This window comes from Aphelocoma coerulescens, chromosome 13 (assembly GCF_041296385.1).
Source record: "Aphelocoma coerulescens isolate FSJ_1873_10779 chromosome 13, UR_Acoe_1.0, whole genome shotgun sequence".
Taxonomy (NCBI): domain Eukaryota; kingdom Metazoa; phylum Chordata; class Aves; order Passeriformes; family Corvidae; genus Aphelocoma; species Aphelocoma coerulescens.
In genome coordinates, this window is record NC_091027.1 from 15,487,696 (window position 1) to 15,510,504 (window position 22,809).

Below are 22,809 nucleotides of genomic sequence, written 5' to 3' on the forward strand. Positions count from 1 at the left end.
CTGGCCTATTGACAGAGCTGCTAATGGCTTCCCTTGGAAAAGAGGGGCCAATTTTTAATTTTTTATTTTTTTATAATGTTTGCAAAATAAATAAAAGGTTCACTCTTTGACAGCCATAACCAAGAGCTTGGCTGTCCAGCAATGGCTGAGTAATATATAACTATATAATTATGTGCTGCAGACAGAGCAAGCTATGAAATTTGAGGGTATTAGTGCCCTCTAGGAGTCCACAGTACATAAACACAGTAATTAGGAACTATCATTTTTCCAAATGCACACATCCAATTAGAAAATACCACCTCTACACATCTTCAAAGAGTAAGTGGTTTCTTATAACTATTTCATTCACTGAATAGTCCCCAAAGGGTAAGAAAGTGACAGCTACTGTACCATTTTAAAATTTATTTCAACAAAAGTCCTATAAAAATAAACACAGAAACAGGGTTCTTCAACAAGACTCATGGACAAGCAAGAGTGGAGGGATTCATCTTTGAAATAATTTATAACTAATCCAGGTTTAATTTTTTTGGTGTGGTTTTCTGGTGGGTTTTTTTTGCTGGTTTGTTTTTTGGTTTTGCTAAATAAAGATGGTCCAGTAGAAGCCCAAAGCAGCAGGTAGTGCAGGGGACTCACAAACCATCAGCTGATCAAGGTGCACTTGTTCTCCTGCTGCTTTTTACCTCTTCTTCCCATTTTATCTCCAGATTGCATGGACAAAACCTACCCCTTGCAAGGCACTCATCAGTAGTAGAAGGATGACATTTCTACCATTTGGGCATGTTTGTGCCCCTCGTGTGAAGTACAATTCCAATAAAAGTGTCTGGTGTGCAGGAACACACGTTATCAAGCCTACAGCTGACACACATGGAGCAAGTCTTGCCAGGCTGACTGGGGATTTATTTCCTCAATTCATCTGCCCCTACTTTTCCAGTCCTGAAACCTCAAATGCAGCAAATGCAGAACTTTTCTGGCAAATTGACACCTTGCCATAATTTCAGCAAGGTCACAGGGAAAGGACAAGGCAATTTTTGGATTTTTCTGAAATGACCATAAGAAATATAAACTATTTCCAAGCACAAAACCTGTACTCACATCTCAACAACTCATCTGTGCACAAGGACACAAAATGCTTGCAGGAATGCTTGACTAATTTCAATAAAAACTAAAGTTATGAGCTTTAGTATAGGGAAAAAAACCCCCAACATCAAAATCCAAGCCACAGATGCCTCTCATTTGAGGTAACACCCTGATCAGAGCACATGACACAGCTGAACACTGCTCTTTTCCAAGTGCCCTGCACCCACAGAATGACAAAGTCTGCCTCCAAAAAAAGCCCCAAATAAATTTTTTTCACGTTAAAGCTTTTTCTTACACTTCTGTAAGTCATGTTCCCAGTGATGCTTCTAAAAATCAACTGACCTTTTCACAATGTGGTTTAAACTACTGAAATACTTAGCATAGAACCACAGACAGCTTTATTAAGACACTAAAGAGGAGAGTGACTTTCTACACAAGCAAGATGCAGGCTGGGCACATCTCAGAATTACCCAGGTTTTGCTTCTAGAAGCCATTTCATGCTTTTTTTGTTGTTGCTGTTTCACCAGTCTTACTCCACTAATGATCTATACTTACACTTGAACCACTGTGTCTCCCAAAAAATAAACAAGTTCTACCTGCAAGCCTCTATTGACAGGAGAAGGTAAACACTAATTAATCTCGAGATATTGAGGCATGCACATTACGGAAGTGTCTCTGTGTGAATAGATACAGCTTGGTTAGTATGCTGCACATTTATATTACACAGTATTAAGTTCTGACCATGAACAGAATACATATTATTAGAAATTTAGTAAAAAAAAAGGCAATTTTTAAATTTTGCTTTGTTAAAAAATAACATGAATTCTCTAGTTTCAAGGTTGTAGTGACCTGAGCCCTGGGGTACATCCTTTGAAGAAAATTCAATGAGTTGCTATGAATAATTCCTGACTAAACTGGTGGCCACAGATATGAAATCAACAAAATTCAAAGGGGAATTCACATATTTTGGACTATAAAAATGTTAAGACAGTTTTAAAGCTTTAAGAATGCTTCATTTTGGGATGTGCATTTACTGTTCACAGTACATATGGAAAACAATTTATCCTTCAGGGACACTACCATTGTACTACAGCAAAAATAAAGGGACTTTTTTTCTGAAAAATGAATATAAATGATAGAATAGTTTATTCACCATATGAACTGGGTATCTGCATGAACTAGGCCTTGCTCGAGTATTTTCTCGCATCCTTAACTGTTGTGAGAATCTTGACTCTATATGGAAATGTATGTACCAGACATCTTGCAACATTCCCTCCCAGAAAGGATGACTTTTTGGACTAATAGTTGCAAATGCTCCTCCTCTCCCAGTTTTATATTGACTGTATCTCTGAACTGTGGGAACAGCAACAGGAGAGCTCTTTCAAATAAAAAAGACAAATAATCATTGCTGACCATACCTGATACATCACTCACACAAATGACTAACATTTCTCCAAATTACTGGCAGTTAAGTAGTGTGAAAAAAATACATCTCAGTGAGATCTTCCAGAGCAGCCAGTGCACAGTATTGACAGATAAGTGAAGCATGTGAACCATATCTTGGGAACATTTATTTTGGCTCTTTGAGCCAAGAGCAGCACATAATGCTGAATCAAAAAGCAATACAATATTAATGAGCTTCCTTCTTGCTTCCAAGAATTAACAAAGGTGAGCTGTCAGCTTGCACCAAGATGAGACTCGATACAGGGTAGTATTGCATTCCTCCCCCGTGGTTGACTGAAGTGCACTGTTCACACTCAGCCTGTCAATATCTATTTTACTATTTTATCCTTTCATTTGTCAACACACACTCCCCCCACATAGATCCACCAAGAGCCACTCTGGCCTTGTTACTGGTTTTGTCCTGTGTGATTCTAAATGTAAAGTATCGACCACACGGCTCAGCAATCCACCATTTGCATCTTGCATAGTGCTTTCCATCATATCTCATGAACAAAACTTGCATTTATTATTTTATCTTCTTGTTATAATTCACATTCCTCAGGGAAGATACTGATTTTGCCTGGGTTTTTGTTAACCAGCTCCTTAGTGGTGACTTGACAGGTCTGCTCGAAAGTCAGATACCCAGCACGAGCTCCTGCAGGGGTGAAGGGCAGCTGGAAGTCCATTAAGTACCTCTGCTCCAGGCATGATGAAGCACTGCCAAAGCATCTCAGCCCTCTCCATAAAAAGGACAGAATATCCCTGATACTTAAAAGGTGGTCAGCTAGTTCAGCAGGGGTAGAATTAGATTTGGAAAAGAGCAGCAGTTCAGTTCCTTGCAACAGGTGAAAACCAGAAAGTCTCCATTTCTGGGCTGACTTACAGCCAAGCCAGCTCCATATCCCATTTCCAGCAGCTTTATACAGGGCAAGGAGGGATCATCCTCCTCTACACCACTGCCAGCTTTCCACCTTTTCCATCTGGATTTCTCAGCTGGCTGAGGGGTTGCTGTATTCAATAGCCCTCAGCAGGGAAGACTTTGATGAGTCTGATTTGTGCACTCTATGGGAAGGGTAAGTGAATACCCCTCCAGGGTACAGCTGAGAGGAGATTGAGCCTTCCCTCCAGACTCCTGGTTCTGAGCCAGCAGCAGGATCAAACTGTGGAACTCTGTGCAATAATAGGAGGAAGGAACTTGTGAACATGGAAAGCTTCTACTACTGCTACTCTATTGCTATCAGAGTCAGAAAACTAAGCAGATGAAACAGTGATGATAACATGGTCCACCCCTAAGCAGTAAAAACTGCATTACAGTCCCTAGAAACTGCAAACCCACACTCCAAAACAACACAATTCTTGAACAAAGTAGTCAGACTGTACCCATGCAAGTTAAAACAATTAGTGCCTCCAAATAAATTCATAACTTTACTATGTAATTTTCAGAGACATTGTCTGAAAGGAAAGCCTTGGATAAACCCCAGACTTGAGAGTAAAGAGGAATGGAATGGACTTGAATAATACTGGAAAAATTCTGCAGCACCAAATGCTCCATTCTCCATGATTGTCCCATCAGCATCCAGGAATAAAACCAGTAACACCCTGTCAGATACTCCCACCCAAAACATTCTGGCTCATCATGTTGGACTTCTCACAATGTAAACAGTCACACAGACACTCATTTGAAAAGCGATGCCAAATGTTCTTGAAAATGCAAGGTAAGAGAGACTGCTTTATCAGATATTGGTTACAGGATTCCTTTTTTTCATTATTGGAATAATTTCTCAGAAGACATGGGACAAAAGTTATTAACAATATTATTTAAACATTAACCAATATCAATAAATATTATCTAAATTTGCAGGCATCAGCCAATGCAACAAGGAGCTTCATATTGCTTAGCTCACAGATGCAGGCAGCACAAGAACTAAGTACTAATCTATCCTTCTAACCAGGAGACCAAGCCCACACCTCTCCAAGTGTCACAAACTGAATTTCAGTTTTGTATATTCTTTGCCAGCTCCCACAGAGAGTGGTTAAGTTTTTAACTGGTGTCTGATAGAAACTGTTTTCTCCCATTTACAAAAGATGGCACCACTGACACCCAGACTGTGACCTGGGGTTAGACACCACTTTACCCTCATGAAGGTGGGCTGCTGCAGCAGTTCTGCCCAGCAGGAAAGTGTAGCTCAAGTTTTGACATATCCTGGTTCCTCAGGAGCCAAGGGGATGCTGCTGTCTTTGGTGTGAATGCAGAGAAATCCATCAGTCCAATGTGCAGAGACACCTTCAGCAGCCCCTGGGCTGTCTGGCAGCAAACCTGGTACTACACCAACTCACCTGTGGTAGCTGGAGCAGCAAGAGGGAAATATACAATTGATAAAACTGATTAAACATCCAGTCACAGCTCTAAATCCATTTTAGGGGGTCTTTGTTCTCCTGCATTTCCAGATAAGCATTTTATGAGCATGGATTTCCAGTTGGGTGTGTTCCCCACCATGTCATAGGAAAATGGGGACCAAAACCAATAAGGCTTTTTTCTGAAAGGTTACATTCGAACTGTGTGACATCTTTACAGATCCATGTGGCTTCTGAAATGTGCAGTGCATGCAGCTCCAGCAAAAACACCCAAGCTGCACACACTGCAAACCTTGTGCAAACACTGCAGACTGGTCCATGCTGCCAAGGATTGGCTTTTGTTTACAACAGCAAAGAACTGCCCAGTGCTTTTATTACTTTCCTGGCTACTCTGAAGCACCCACCAATCTCTCCACTCAGCATGGTAATTGTGGAAGATGCTTTTTGTATTACATGATTTATTTAAAGCCTGTTCAATCTCAATTTATGAAATCCAGATTGTGAAGCACCATATAACAATTTATTCTTTTCCTTAGCTTCTTTGGTCACTAATAGCAATTTTGCAGTACACTGTGCCAAATAAATCTACTTTAACACCTTAATCAAGCATTTGGGAAGCTGCTTACAAAGACTCAATGCACAGTGGCATCACCGCAGTTAAAAATCAAACAATTTCTATTTTGACCTCTGTCTTCACACACACCAAACCAAAACCATACATGTATATGCTGAGGTTAAAATCTGGATTCTAGCTTTTTTGCTATTTTCTTAGAGCTAATTATTTTTCCCAACTTTGAGAAGATTTGATTTGGCCATGCTTATACATTTTTCCCCCCCTCCCCTAAACAACAAAAACACAGTTTTAGTGCTTTCAGATGTTGAGATCTTTTATGCTTGCTAAAGACACTAATTTGAGTAGAAAGAAGCAGCCATCAGCCAAAGTCCAGTCTTTTGAAGATTATAGGGCTACGTGACAATTTCTGGCAGTTGGCCGTGGAAAAGTCAGGATCTGTTGGTGTCTTATATCCTGCCTCATTTTTCACAGCAATGTGTGACGTACATCTGGCTCTGGAAGAAATGTCAGTTCATCTTTCAGGCCCACCAATTCGCCTCTTGAGCCTCTTGGCGTGTGAAATTTCATAATCATTTTATCCTAAAATCATACAAAGCATAAAAGTGAAATGCTGAAATCCAAAAGAGGGGTCAGCTACCTCACCACTAATCTTTATGTTCTGGAATAAAGCTATACAACCTTGCTGCAATAAAGGCACTGGAAACATTCTGACTTTTCCACTGTGGTGAGTGCCACTGGTCATTCCCAGGATTCTGGATCTTAGGATTCAGCAGAGCTTACATTGAACAAACTGAATTTTGCTAAGAGAATGGGTTAGATTCCTGCATTTTTCAAGTGTTGAGTACAAACATGCCAAAATAAGAAGTGGCTTCTACCTTCTACTTGCACAACACTTTGTTTCTCAGCTATGTGCTGTCACTTTAAGATACCTTGCATGATGTTCTTTCTTCAAGATTTGGCCAAATTTTATTGAGCCAGTATCCAATTCTGACAATATCCTCCTTTGATGGCATTGTGAGCAATATTGTCCCACAAAACAAACAAAAAAAAAATCAGTGTAAAATCCAAATAACTGGAGAGCCATCCCCAGGGCATATTTGGCAGCAGTGGGTATCAGCTCTAAAGACATTTTATTTAAAGTTAAATTACACAGGACATGCCCAACAAAATTCTGCTAATTTGGTTAGATAATAACGATGATATCCAGACAAGTGAAAATAAAATGAGCTACAATATTCACTGAAGTTTGTGCCCTTTGAATGATTATCATGAGGAGAGGAGTGGAACAACATACTTCCACTGTTACTTTGAATGAAAAACCTTTATATATGGTATTTTGCCAGGAATAGAAATTACTCCTGTTCTTTAAAGTTTGACCCAGTGCAGCTGCTTTGTTTAAAAATAAGTTAACGATTACTTTTGCATCCACTTCAATAGATCAAAAAAGAACATTATTCCAAAAATCAAAGCAATATAAGTGATTTTTATTTGTTATTTGAAAGAAATTAAATGGAAAAAAGCCAGGGTTTTTTTTAAAATGCAACCCACATACTTTCTTCATTAACATTTTGCAGTGTTTGACAATACTTAATAAAATAGTTTTAATATTACCTAAAATGCTGCAATTTAGCCTTTATAAGTTAGGCCAAACTTTCCACAGTCCATTCTCCAAAGCCTACTCACTCATAGCAAAAAAGCCAGATTTATAGTTTTGTCCTAAAAATGATTTAAGCTAAAATACCAAAAAGTTGCAAGTTTCCAGGCCTCCCTTTCATACTACATTAATTTAGGAAATATTTTAATGACAGGCAATCCTAAAAGAGAAGCAGAGATGCAGTATGGCTAACAGGCCATGTTAAGAGTTCATACAGGGGAAAAAAAAAAGTTGGGACTTTCAAACACCACAGACTTAAAGAGACACCATTAAAGGTATCATATTTCCTGACTTCTGCTTTCACAACATATATTGTTTTCATTTGCTGGCAGAGCAGGCTCTGCAGAAACAGAACACACAGATGACACTTGAATTTTGTTTCTGGCTACCAATAGCCAGCCCTTCTCCTGGAATTTTTTCAAAACTCTTTCAAAATTTAAGTACCTGAATCTTTATCTAAATATAGATATAAGAAAGATTTATTTATATATTTATACACATATATAAAATGAGCTTAAACTAGGACTGTGTAGGTAGGATACTGACTCTTCAAGATGAGCTATAATGTGAAAAAATAGTATTCTACAATGTCAGGTTATGTTTAATTTTAGAAAAGATTTTTTGTTTGTTTGTTTTCTGAAATAAATCAGCTATGGCAAAACTCTGTGCCTGAAAGTACTTTCTAATTGAATATAGGTGAAAATCTGTCAGAATTTAAAACTCATTTCCCTTATTGCCATAGATGGAGCTTTCTGATTCATGACAAAAGTACTGAGTAAATTAATTTTAAATGTTCAGTGCACTCATTAAACAACTCAAAACGCAAATCTAACCCTGAGATCATCTGAAACAGCTTTAGTACAGTATTAGCTCAATACTCCAGACTTCTGTTGAACAACTGCAAGTGGGCACTTAACTCTTGAAAGCTGCTTTAGAAAATATCAATGGGAAAATAACAAGTCCTACAAGAAATGCCTTGCAGATAACAGTTACCAACCAAGCATAAAAAGCCTGCATTCCAAACCAGCTTGTGATATTATGCTAGTCACCTATCTCTAAAAGTATAATTCCCCAAGTTATTTCAGTTTTGCAGAGATTTTGTTCTGCTCTCACCATAAGCAGACAGAATTAATGATAATGCCAAGGAGCACACCCAGCTAAGGGCAGCAATCGGATGCAGAATTAATTTAGTCCTTTTTGATATTTAAGTTTATACTCCTGCTGGGCCAGGAGGTTTCTATAAACCAATTCCAGATCAAGAGACATCTTATATTCACCTTCTCCAAAAAAAAAAAAAAAAAAAAAAAATGAACTTCATTGCTATCAAAAGCAGAGGAAATCTACAATCTGTCCTCCACTAAGTCTTCCATGATACCCTGGAATCCACTGCTAGCACTGGCATTGTGCTACTTCAGAGGAAATGAAGCTAATCAGAAAACTAAGTATCAAGGCAGTTTTAGAAATACTGTGATTCTCAAACAAGACAATTGCAATTTCCATCTGCATAGACATATATAAGTGCAAAAATATACAATAATATTAAATTATTATAAAAATCTTTTCATCCACATATCAATTTTAAGACTTTCCCAGATAATATCCTTTTGATAATGTTATTGTGACTCTGGTTTCACTGCCAGTTCTATTTTCTTGGCAGCCACTCTACATTTTATTTCAAGTATTAGCTATCATGTAATATAAATTCAGAGGCGTTTAAGAGCATACTTTAATTTAGGCAGGTACTCACCTCTCTCTCTCTTAAAGAAAGTTAATTTTATTATCATTATATATTATGGATGACCACTAACAGAGAGGTGGAAAGTCAGTAGCTTTTCCACAGGTATAAATAGAGATACTTACAGCCGTTCAAGTTGTTTCAGATCCTGAAAAGCTCCACGTTCTATCACACTGATCTGATTTTCTTCCAAGTGTCTGCAATTCCAGAAATACCAGTTAATTTTAACACAAAATAAAAGCATCCCCACTTCTCTTCAAACATTATCAAAATGCTTTTCACCTAAGCATCAATAGCAGTTTTAATTGGAGATTATTAAAAAATTAGGGCAGAGGAGCACTCTTTCTCTTGGTCACTAACAGGAAATTGACTCCAAATTTGCTTTCTGACCTCCATATTTGGTAAATACTTTTGTTTCTAAATTTCTGTAACCACAACATTTTTGCTTAGAAAGGTGCTGGTCTGGAGGCTGTTGTTACATCCCTGGTACATTCCTAATCTTTCCAGATTGCCACATAATTGAGGTAACTGACCTCTACAGCCCACAGCAGGAACCCACTCAATGGCAACGTATTTTTTTTGTCCACACTCTGTTCTACACGGATTTCAGGCTTGCTCTGGAGCAAATCCTCTAAGTACTCCAAAGGGGTTCCATCTCCTCAGGAACAGCAGCTGTGTCCCACTGTACAACAGGGTGCAAAACCACACGGACAGGTCCCAGCTTTCCCCTGAGTCTGATCCTGCTTTTCTCCCCCCCAACACCAGGATAAGTTACAAGCACAGGAGATGGGCTTCTCTCTGATTTACAGCATGCAGGGGATGACTGCCATTCACACAGCAGAAATGCCCTTGATAGGTGAAATGGAAGCCAAGGAACCAATATTCCAACAGTCCCATTTGAGGTGACCTTTTCCCTCCCTCAGTGCTGCCTTCCAGCACACCCCCACTCCTGTAGGAGCACTCAGATGCAGGGACTAAACAACTCTGAATATTCTATGTGGCTTTAGCTAAAACACAGACAGGAAGAGCTCAGCAGACAGTGAGTCTGGGCTCAGCAAGACCAGGGAAAAGCACTACTCTTGCCTGTTCAACAGCCACTCCTCTGAGAATGCTCAAAGCTGCTCAACTAGATAGGAGCTGAGGGCACAGACAGCAAGAGAGTATTCCACAGAGAAGACCAAGGAGACGAAAATATAAAACTACAAAACTCAAGCACATGAACTAGAGAGTCATGTGGCTTAAAGGACAGGGATGAAATACTGCAGGAGGAAAAGGAAAAAGGAGGGAGCTATAAGGAATAAAAGGAAAATGTGCACAAAGGAGTATTTTGCATGTGTGGTGTTTGCTTGAGACTGGGAGATTTTTTTCTGCAGTACAGGGCTACAAGTTTCCAGGTCACCTGTTTCTAGTCCTCATTCTGATGTGTGCAGGACTAGGCTATCTTTCTAGGAACACTGGGACAGGCTGCAGATGATTTCTCCTCACCATAACCCCCAGCAAACAGGCAGGGAGGAAAAAAGGAAAAATAAGAGTTTAGTAACAGAATTATGAAAAGACCATAAGAGAAACCGAAGAAAAGTTAAGAAAAATCTGAAGGATGTTTTATTCCAATGCCTTCTGTGTCAGACACCACACTACTCAAAGTCTGAGCAAATGAGTTACATGAACCTGGAATGAACATGGGACAAAAGCTCCAGGTAAAGATGGCAGTTGGACATTTCGGTTATTCCTAAAGGCATAAAAGACTGCAGCAGCATTAGGCAATGTCTGACACTATAAAAACCCAACCACTATAAAAACCCTACTGACATTAATATAGTAGAGAACATTTATTTTAATAGACTCTCAAAATGGTATTGACAGTTGGGATGGGAGCCAAGGAAATCTAAACAACTCCTCTGCTAGAGATGAAAGAAACACCACAGGAACAAAAAGTCTTCCCATAGATTTGAGGTGTTTCCTTAGTATATGACAACTTGTTCCCAAGTGTTATGGCAGCAGGAGAAAAGACTCACCTTTTCCTTAGCAGGATTTAAATAATCACTGGGATTATCACTAAACAACTGTAACAGTTCAACAGTTGCTGCTTTAAGGGCTTGTTTTAGAAGATAATCAGAGGAAAACTTTTCATCACTAACTTAGTGGTGCTGCTTGACGTTCATGTAGAGAAAATAGGAAACCAGGAATGACAAAGTCTGCAGACTGATGTTCAAGGCCTATCTAGAGGTATGGTTAAACTCTTGACATACTCTGAGATCATGAGACAGCACCACCGGAAATCTTTGTATTTATGACTGTATACTAGATCAAAAAACTCACCAGTTTCCTTGTGTACAACTTCTACAGCTATTCTTAATCAACTTCTACTTAATACTATGCTATTAATGGGACTGTACCTTAAAGTGGCCAAAATCTGAAAGTCCTATTTGCTAGTGTTTCAATATAATTGATTTATGCATAAGTGATTGTAAAGCAGACCAAAATCTTTACCACAGGATTTATTCAAAGCCAGTAAGAAACAACTAAACAGCTCTGAAACTACAGTCACTTAACTGTAGAACTAAAATTTACTGTTTCACATGACAAACTCTTCCAGTTGCCTGGTTTAAAAGAATACCAACAACTGAATAATGTGCCAAGATTACTAAAATTTGATCTCTGGAATTATAGACATTCTAAGTAGTAGCACCCTAAAATAGTCTCATAAAAAACAGACAAGTTTTGTGTTATACTCACAAGACACGAAGATTCTTCAGCCCCGTGAAGTCTGTCTTTGTGATTCTTGTGATGTTATTTTTTTCTAGATCCCTGCAGAGGAAAAAGAAAGCAGCATTCAGACACTACAACTGACACCCAAAATTCCATTAGCAGAAAGTACCTGCATCACTGGAGCATCCCCCAGGTGCTCAAACTGTACAAACAAACATTTCCATTAAAATCTCAAAAAGCAAGTCATGGATCCTGATGCATTTTGCCTCCTCCTCCTCCTCTATGCTGTTCTCACAGATGAAGTTTCTCCCATTTTTAGTTCTGGTATCAGTGCTCACTATATGCTTCTTCCTCCTTCAGACTACAATGCTCTAAGAGGCTGTGTATATCCAAGACCAAATGGGTACAAAACAGCTGAAACAAGAGTGCAGGGCCCCAGAATTGTTATTCTAAACCCAGGTGAGTCCAACCTGCTGCAGAAACTTTGGCCACACAGAGCCTGAAAAGAGCTCAGCTTAGTTCAGTGACTCCTAAGCGTGGTCCTACCCAGATGACTGGAACATTTACTGGTGCTATAGGACCTGCCTTTGCCAAGAACCTCTAAAGTTCTGCCAGTTGAGCACGTCCTGTTGTTTGGCCTTAGACAGTCCATGGTTTTTAGTCCTGTCCACACAGTTCTCCCTGACTTAGGGACAAGACAACCAGCTAGTCTTCCTTTCTAGTCTTCATGCCATCAAAAATATAACATGTAGGCACAGAATGTATAAATATTTTTGGCATAACTTTTTCAAACATTTGACATCAATCTTTCAATAAGTCTAAAATATAAGCAAGACTTTAACTGGATTGAAGCAGGGTGTGATGCACTAGAGCACAGAAATAAGTGCTTAAGAATATTGGAATCTACTTCTAATGGTTATTGACAGACATCAAAATAATGCTAATAAAATTCTTAAGTCATAAAATGGATTATAAACAGATTTTACAAATTGTAAGAGTTAGTTCATGCATCTTAGCATGAGACATTTATACAATACAAGAAAGATTCTCCTGTCAGGAAAGCACAGATGGAAAATAAGGATAAAGACGAGGAAATGAGGGGGGAAAAGAGTCCCTGTGTTTCAGCTATATGAACAAGACAGCCAGTAGCCCTACTTGACTTATGTCAGCTGTATTTTAAAAGGTTCACTGAAGAAAAGAACCACAAAGCCTGTAGAGGGCACTTTCATTGCCTTCACCAGCCATTCTCTTCCATTTGTCTTTATCCTGTCGATTGACTCACGCTTTTCCCCAAGAATACCTTTGAATCACTGCCTACATTTTTCAGATTTTCCAGCTTAATTTCCTCTTCTGTTCTCAGTTCAGTTCTTCTACCCTGGTGCATCATTAACTACTCACTGGTGTGCCAGTGAGCTGATTGCAAGAAGCATTGGAAAGAATTACATCTGGAGTAAGCAACGCATAAATAGCTTGTGTTTGACTTGCACGTTGTTCCCCATCTGCTTTTCATGGCATTCCATCACAAGTTTTCCCTTTATCTCAGAGAAGCTCTAGCAAAACACAGCATTAAGCTGGTTGGAATCCCCCAAGGCAGAGAGGAGCCAGCCAAGGGACATGGAGCAACACGGTGTCCATGGCCCCAGTTTTTGTGTATTTTGGTAAGACTTGATCCCAGCACAGCTTTGCTTGGCTTGAACAAGTGCATGCAGAACCACCAGTCCTGCCATCCACACAGCAACCTCTCCACTGCACCCCCCACACCCTGTCTGAGACACCAGTCCCACTCAGCAGCACAGTTCCTCTCTGCTTTCAGCCCCAAGAACACTCAACATTCTTCCCCTGGGGAAATCTGCAGCTCTCTGTTCTGAAAGACTTTAACATTCCTTGATCAACACATATCTTGAGATTGCTTTTTCCTCTACTCCTGCAGATTGGCACAGCCTATCCTGTATACACAATATCAATCATTCAATTAATCACTTACAAAGTTTAGTGTCTAAGTGAAAGGTTTCCATTTCTGTTATTGGAATACTTGCACAATACCCTAACCTTAAGGAAAACATTCCTCATGAAGTTCACTTTCCTCAAACCATAACTGCAGCCTCTGTCTCTTTTAAAAAACAGTGTTTACCTTCTGAACATTTGCCTTTTCCAGCATGCTCTGCCTCAAGGCTTATCTGCCATGTGAAGAAAAACAGACTAAAACTGTGATGAACTACGTAAAATTTCCTCCTCCTGTACACAGTAGGTCTAACAGTGCTGCAAAGCAACAGATTGCCACAGGTTACCCCATTAGTCAATTAAACTTTGTGACTGTGAAGTTACTGAACTAATGCAGACATTAGTGGTTTACAGCTGGTATTTGTGGGCAACATAATATTTTATGTTTCCTTTATAAAGTTTGGCAGCTGATTATGGGCTCACTAGTGGGTTTAAACTACAAAGAGCTAAACCTTAACATGTAATCTTGGTTGGCTTTCAAACACATCAGCATTCAAAAGGACTCTTGGAACCAAACAGATTTCTTGGAAAAGAAATCATCTGGGTCTAAGACGTGAGGAAAATGATACCATAAAGGCAAATTTAATTTATATTTCACTTCCACATGTATCTATATCCGATGAAATAATTCTACATAATATTCTTATTGTGCCGAATTCCTGTATTTTGGGTAGTATGTGGGGCCAAGCAGATCTTGAATCCTACTCAGCACATCTATCTCACCCACAGGACCAACTACTACTCTTGGTCATTTCACATTCAAATAGGACTGTCTCAGCAATCAAAAACATCTAAGAAAACTCCATTAAGGCATACAGGTCTCTTCTGGAGTGTCAGCAGAAAAGTTGATTAATACTCCATTAAAAAGAAATCAGAAATGACATCTATACCAGCTTTGGTAAAGCTCTTGGCATTAGGTCTCTCTTGTCAATTTATTAATTTTTTGAGGATAATTTGTAGCATAAAGCACACCAAGGACAATGCAGCTACAGTGGTAGCTTTAAGAAAACAGACATGGAAGGAATGACTTCAGTGAGAATAGAAACATGAATTGGACAAGACTGGTACAAGACATCATGAAAGTGAGTTCAGATGAGCTATTAAGGGAGCTTTACTCATAAACATGTCCTGCTATGTTCTAATAACAATTTAATTCGACACATATTTTGTAGATGCTGAAGACTGAGTCACACAATGTACACACTTATTACAAACAGGGATGCTTGGAGCAACTGGAGCAAATCCTGCTTCATTGCAATAATTCCTCTGAATTGCTTCATCTTTCATTCTTCTCTAAAGACAATCAAGTGAATTTAAGACAGACTTTTCCACGTTTTAAAGCACCACCATTCCCAGGAGCATGCCAGGAGTGCACAGATTTCCTCTGCTATGTTACTTAAACGTTGGTTGGTAATTATTCTGTTCAGCCACTCCGCTCTTCCAAAACATCCGGACACTGTTCTCAGCCCCCACCCTCTTCCTTGGACTGGATAAAGTTTATGACTTTACAAGTAAATTCACTTGTCTCTTCACACTTTGTGCTTCAGCCTTCCGGCCTCTCAAGCCTTGGCAAACACAGCCCCTCATCCTGGACAGCTCGGAGCCTCTCCTCTCCAATGCACAAGATCAGGACTGGGTCTGACACCACATCACCCCCACAAGGAGCAGTGCAGCTCCTAGAGAAGAGCCAATAACAACAGCAGTCAGATGCTGAAGTCTTGCACAACCTTCAGCTCAATAATTCACAAGTTACATATAAATAAAAAACCTTACACAAAATTAAAATCCCTTTTATATCAAGGATGCAAAAATTCAAAGCAACGCTACTAGACTGTAGCAAGTTCCTATTACAGTCAAATGTTACTTTGCTACCATCTGAACCCTCTCTGTATAATAATATCCAAGATAATCTGGATAATCAAGTCTGGGCCCTCGTCATAGTTGTGAATCCTAAACATACCCAAGTCAAACCCTAATTTAATTCCTCAACATTTCCAAGACCGTAGGTTTGGAGTCTTTTAATCACATGCTCATTTTAGAGCTCTGGTTGCCCAGTTATGCTTTTCCAGGCACATAGAAGCCAAATTGAAAAGTCTTACTAAAGCACAAAGCAGTTTTCTTTCTACAGCTCTGTAATGCTTTGGTTTTGAAGCCTCTGATAAACGGGCACTGCACAAGCTCATGGGCACAAAAAACACAGTCTGATGTTCTTACTGCCAATGCTGCACTCACTTTAAGACAAGGTTCTATTTCGTGCTTTAAAAAAATAAAAAAAAAAAACTAACAAATTTTTTTTCTGATCTGAAAAACTACCGGACTTCAGGCCCCATTCTGTTACCTTTTGGTCAGAAAAGAAATTGCCTAAATTGAGTTCTCTTTCTAGAAGGAACACAATGCTGCATTTGGTTAAAACCATTTATTATCAATAAGTACTCAAGAGCAATAGATTTTCCTCTGTTTCAGAGAACTCTCAGGTGCCCATCTGGCAAACACGGTGACATTCCTAACAACAAAACTGAAGATCCCTGATGCCCAGTAATTCCACGGCAGTAGCTGATTTTGCATTTCAGTGACAAACAAGTCCTAGATGGGCAGTATTTTGGAAAATACTTATGAATTGTCTAATTAATATTATTTGTCTTTAGCCAAAGACAACATTACACAAAATTAAAATTCATGGGAAGGAAAAATAACCTGTTATCTAAGGAGAAGGAGCAACAGACTTCACTGCAGTCCTCAGATATTTCTTCATTTATATTAATAAAGAATTCAGTAAGAGCAATAGGGAAACTGTATTTAAGGAAAAATTAACTGCCATACACTTCAAAAAACAGCTCTTACCTAAGTTAAACAGCACTAGGATTCTTTCCTGTCCAGCTGCTTCCTAAGTAAGGTAAATATTCATTTCTAGTCATAGAACCTCAAACACAAAGTTTGGTTTCTGTTCCTGTTAACATTTTCAAAGTGGTTACCACACACCAGTTCAAAGCTACACACATTTGTGTCACAGTAAGGACAAATAAATCAGCCCAGAACCCAACACTCTGAAAGGAATCTTGATTCAACCAACACCCCACAATCAACAGGGAAGATGTATTTCTCTTCATCTCAGTTTTGCTATTTTCCAGGAAGGAGTGCATAAGATTTGTATGTCACACAGAACAAAGCTTAGGAATTAATAAAACTCTCTCTTGTTCCCCCTAAAAACAGGTCAGGATCCAACACACCATCTAGAATTCCCATCAAAACAAAACTCACCTGGGACACAATTCATGGAGCTTCCAAATGTTCATGAAGAACAGAAGAAAAATAATTTTCCAAGAAATTTAGGAACACCTGTTTTGAAGTGATAACACACATCCTTTGCTATGATTAATTTGTACTGCATTCCAAAGGATTTATTTTAAATGGTAAATCAACATTAAAAATGTGGGACCTAAAATTCAAGTGATAATGAATGAATCCAGATTCCTGGATCTCAGGAGTTACTGATGTTTTTCATTAGCCCAATTCCTCCAAATAACTAAAGCAGCCCTCATTCCTGAAACACAAGACTTTTTCTGTGCCACTACACTGCTCAAGGACTTTGTCAGCCCAAACCAGCCCGAGTGACAGCTGAGTCACCCCTTGAAAGTTTTTCTATGCTTTGTTTTCCCCATCCCCAGTCACCACCCCAGGTAACCATGATCACAAACATGCAGAACCTGAGCTGGAAGAAACCTGCATTTTCCACAGCAATGCATTTTTTCACCACTGACCTGGCTCTCTTTCACTCCAGAAACTTTAAAGCCACAAGGAAAACCTTCTTCATTTTTAGGACAGCTACCTGCAGGGCTGGAGGCAAAAAGCTGCTCAGTAAAGCCTCCCCTCTTTATGAGTGCTTTAGTTCTTAGTTTGGGAACATGCAAAAAAACCAGGACCAGGAAAGGGACAAAAATCCATTCCCATGTGTGAATGTACCCACACAGCAGATTCCAGCTGCCCTTTCCAGTCTTCACACACCCAGTATCTGTTTTATTATTTTAACCATTTTCCAGGATTTCTGCTATGCAGCTAATTAATGGGTATGAACTGCCACCAGCCTCTTAACCTTAAATGACCATAATTCCCAACAGAAAGTACTTGGCAATTCTCTCTTTTGCCTTCAATCCAAGAACTTCAAAGTTACTGTGATAAACTACTCGATTATAACACTATCCCAGAGCCCTCTGGCAGCACAATCTGCATATCTTCACATTGAACATATTTTCATCTCAAGTTTTGCAATGCAGGAAATGAATTCCTGGGACTGGATTTTATGAAATACACAAATTCCACTAGTTTCCAAATCACATGGGCAAGTATGAACATCACTTCTAAAGAAAGACAAAAACTTCGAAATCATATTCAGCTGAAGTAATTTCATTTTTTTTTAAATAGTACATGTCATCTCTATAAGACTCAAGTTATTTTTTTCTTCTAAACAGCTGACTTTGCAAAGGAGCATGAGAATTTATTTTTATTTCTTCCGAGCTCTAGAAAGACTGGCACTCTCTGAACATTTCTCATCATTTAGTTCAACAGAAGAAAAATATTCAAAGCCCTCCACCTAAGAGGAAATAAACCCACGCAACAATCACAGGTGGGGCACTGCATGAGCAGGAAGATGCTTTGCAGCCAAGGCTCCTGGAGTCCCATTGTGCCCCAAAACAGCAGCAGTGTCCCTTGAAGCAGCAAAGGCCACCTTGACCACACTGTGCCAGCACAGCCAGAGGGGTTTAAGAATTTGAAAGAATTCACTGCTGTCTTGTCCTCTGGATTTTTGACAATCCATCTGCAATACTGGGTCAGTGCAGGCTCTCCAGGACAGGAAAGAGACTATCAGGAAGGTGTTTGATAACATTTGAACAGAAGCTGAGACACCTAGGTTTGTTGAACTTAAATAAAAGGTTAAGGGGAGATCCTACTACAAACTACAACCAGCAGTTTGGAGGCTACAGAGCCCCTTGCCTGACCTGTAGTAACAACAAGTAACAGGTGGAGAAACATTAAGAGAAAAAAACAAGTCCTGCCACAAACCACCAATTCTTTCTAAATATTCTTCATAGTTTCAGCAACAAGAACTGCACTGTATCCACACAGCAATACTGGGATCCAGCAGCATGGACATCTCATACAAGAGTAACAATCAACTCACAATTCACATCTCATCATTTTTGCTGTAGTTGCTGGATACCACATGTATGACACTGGATAGTTTCGGGCCTCAGGAAAATTTAAATAGTAATTGAACAGCCACACAATAGTTGGAGTGTGCAAATCCCATGCTGCAGTCTATCATATTTTTGTAACACACATACAGGACAGCTTTTAATTCAAAAAAGGTTAGATCCTTTGTTCTGATTACAGAAGGCTTTCAGGTCTGAGTCAGACTGTTTTCTTTCTGTCTGAACAATGAGAAGAACAGACCTTCAAGGTTAAGTGCCCTAATTTTGTGAATAAGCTGTCCATTCTTAAGCCCATTACAGTGGTGCTCGGTTAATAACACACATTAAGTGTCCAAATGATCTGGAACTGCTTGCAGGCAACACGATTCTGCCCTCATCCTTATAAAAATAAGAAAAAAATTATTTGGCAAACTACAAATGTTAAGAAACATACAAAAAAAAAAAAAAAAAACCCAAACCCTTAACTTTTTGCAACTTGTGCAGTGGCTGAATTCCCCACAGCAGGCTGAGGTGGAAATCATACCCAACGCCCACAGAAAGCAGCATAATGGATGGAGTAATTCAAGTATTCTGCTTCTTCCAAGGAAATATATGTTTGTCTCAGCCTGCAGGAATTCCAGTCTAATTATTATAGTGTACAGGTTTTATTATACACATAAAGGAATTGTTATGCTGACAGCATAACACTTAACAGTACATTTTACACTCCTGTGTCCTTCACCTCTGTCCCCAGAGCTCTGTACTTGCTCTTGATGTGTTCCAGATCTCATTTGGCAGTGTCACCTGTGCCCTGGTGAAAGATAACAACACCCTGCAGGAAGAATAAAAGGGGTGGAGGTTGCCCTGGCGCTTCCTTGTGTGCCAGTGCACACCTGGGCTAAAGAGACACCTGGTGATGGAGCTCCAGCACAGGAGGGAGGGGCCAAACAGCACCCAGGGGTGCAGAAACACTGCCCAAACCTCAAGTGATGGTATGAGCTAAGTCAGAGCTCAGCTGGAGCTTAAGCTGGCAAGGGTCATCAAGAAAAGCTCCTAGCAGTGCATCAGCTATAAAATAATAAACAAGATGTGATGGTTCAGTGACAGACAGAGGTGCTCAAAGCCTTCACCAACAGAGTCTCCCATGTTCTTGTGTTCAAGGAGGAGAGGAACAGCCAGCAGTGGCAGAGGATCTAGTCAAACATCACTTGAGAACTCCTGACCCATCCAAGCCTGCAGGGAGACAGAACACATCTGTCGGTGCAGAGATCGGGCTGATAGAGCTCAGCCTCGCCCTGACACCTCCAGCACAGGCAAACATCACCTTTGCCTTGAAAAGGTTTAAAAGCACAATATGGCAAAGGGCAGGCTGGGCAGCAGCAGCCTCAGCCTGGTACTGGGACAGTCACTGTAAATATTACAGGAGGCAGTTTCTGGTTTTCAAGACCCAACTGGACATTTCCTGTCTGAATTCCATGTTCTGCTTTGAGCAGAGGCTGAACCAGGAGATGTCCTGAAGTCCCTTCCAACCTTAACAACTCTGTGATTCTACATTTTCTGCAAGGGAAAGGGTAAAACAAGTATTTGTTGTCTTTTGTTTCAGAGGAAGTACAGGGAATAGTAGAAAACTTTAAATAAGAAGCATAAAAAAAATAGAGAATACTTTAAAATACAGTTGCTACAGAAACATGGTTTAATATGAAGAAGGCAGGATATGCACATTATAAAGAGGAAGCAGTACAGTTCTGTGTCAGATAAGCCCAAGCATCATTTTAATTAATATTAAAAAAATAAAATCCAAGGTCAAAAACTGCCCATACAAGAAGCCACTTTTTTTACTTATTTCTTTTCAATTCTTGATCTTATTAGCCATTCCTACTTAACAACTGTAGCTCTTCTTTCATGTCCAGCATGACCAGCTGGTCACGGGGATTTCAGGTGGTCACATCAGCCCAGTGCTATTCCAAAGCTCAGACAGTCACCAAAGGCAGAAATCAGACCATGTCAAGCATTCTTTGGGCCATATTTTCACTTGACTAGCAAATGGATAATCTCATCAGGATCTGAACAGAGATGTGCCTGTGCTTCAATGTTTGTCACTTTGGGACTCATCTGGGAAAAAAAATTATTGCTGCAAACTTCAGCAGAACCCACATTGCTTTAATTCTGTATTTCACTTAACAGTGTGGTATGTGACTGAATAGATCACAGTGAAGAAACTGCAGTGTTTGGGTGCTCTTCACTAATACACACAGCTTGGTATTTCAGACTTGCAATATTTCACACCGGCTTCTGACTGCTGGATATTCTTGATAACTTCGAAAGACATTCTACGAACAAATAAATTACTTTAGTGAAGCCTGGCATGAAAATCAAGCCTTGATTTCATCACCCTGCTCACTTTCAGACATGCACAGACTAGAAACCCTTCCCAGATCTTTTCCTGGAAAGGTAAGAGAGATCTGTGTTTATGTTTGGGGTTTTTCTTTTTGTTGCTATTCAGGGTTTTGTTTTTCTAATGTAAAAAGCATCTCGTTTCACCAACTCTATTCATTTCTAGCACCACCACACTGAGTGTAACATGTCTATAGAGGCCACTGAGGAGCAGAGGAAGCCAAGAAGTTGCAAAAAAATGCGTAGGACAGTTTTAATATGTAAAATGAATTTTGAAGGAAGGGGTGTATTGACTTGAAGTTAGCAACCAGATGTCGCAACCAATTTACAAGAAATTTTCTTCACTCTCAGGTAGATTCCCACCTTCCTTGTCCCCCATTCTCATCCCACTTTTGGTTTTGTACTTGCTGCAGTAAAGCTGAATTGATTTCACAATGTTTGCTGAATGAACACAAAACTCAAGTTTTCCTAAAGCCTTTGCACAGAAATCTGATGTTTCAAGGTACTGAAACTCCTCATGCTTATAAAACCACTTTGCACTAACCCTGCTGCATGCATGAGGGCCATGGAAGAGCAACTTTGGCAATTATCTATTCTATAAAATGAAGTCAACATCAACTGGAAATAATCCATTTTCATCTTCTAAAAAACTTCATAAGCAATTAGCTAAAGAACTTTCCAAGGGGGAAAAATTAACATGAAACCAAAACCAATGCCAAACAAACCCCCAAAAAGTCCATAAAACACTTCTGATTGTTCCTTATCTTCTGCTGCCTTTTCATATGTTATCTATTAAAACTCAAAACTCCAAAGGATCATTGGGCTGTTTCCTACACTTTCCCATTCTTATCTGAAGAACTTATATCCAGATGTGTGTTTTCATCTCTCTGAAGAACCAGCCTTTCCCTTAGGGCTTTATTTCTCGGTATCTATTTCCACTTCTGGAAAACAAGTTCTCTTTGCTCAAGAATTTCCCTTCCATCATTTTTTTTTTCCCCACCCCTTTTTTCTGGTCTCCAGCTAAGCTCCCTGCTGCATTTATTTAGGCATTGCAGAAATGCACAGTTGCTTTCCTGTTCCATTCCCTAACAATGAGTTCTCTTTTTTGCTCCCCAGCTGTATTCTCAAAGCACCATCTCTAACCAGCTCTACCACTTCAAGAGGATGAGACTGCCACTGCCTCTTCTCACCACTCTACAACCATTTCACACAAGCTTGTGACCCAGAGGCTCCCACATTGCTCAGTGATGCTGTAACCACTGCTGCCCTCCCCAAAGATGTTTCATCCAGGTTTTGCCAAAATCAGCATTTCAAAAACGTTCCTAATATAATGCCTCCCCAGTCTAAACAAACCCATCACACAGACAAAAGACAAAATTGGAGAAAATCCATAAGTTCCCATTAAAGTCCAGGCAAAACATGCTTTAGGACAAACAGGAAGGCACAAGACACGTAAACTGCCTTCTGGATGCATCCTTTCCTTGCTGAAATTTCTCAGAGTCATATTTAAACAACACAACTGTTTTAATTAAACATTGCTGTCTCCATAGCTGTGGACAACCAGTACATGCATATGCAAGATTACTTTAATGGGCTGGATGTCCTGTGATCACATCTGTTATGTGAGCTTTATATGCTACACACTCTATCCTAAACCAGAGAGAATGGGCAAACTGCTGTT

General features: G+C 39.6%; 1 protein-coding gene across 4 annotated transcripts in view; it reads right to left on the minus strand.

Annotated features, from left to right (window-relative positions):
- Positions 1-22,809, minus strand: part of SLIT3 (slit guidance ligand 3) — a 521,085-nt gene that overhangs the window by 437,546 nt on the left and 60,730 nt on the right. For all 4 annotated transcript variants that reach the window (XM_069029271.1, XM_069029274.1, XM_069029272.1 and 1 more), the window contains exons 3-4: positions 11,575-11,646; positions 8,964-9,035 (exon numbers count right to left, since the gene is read on the minus strand). In XM_069029271.1, coding sequence (XP_068885372.1) covers positions 8,964-9,035; positions 11,575-11,646 — 144 coding nt within the window. The remainder of the gene's footprint in view (positions 1-8,963; positions 9,036-11,574; positions 11,647-22,809) is intronic.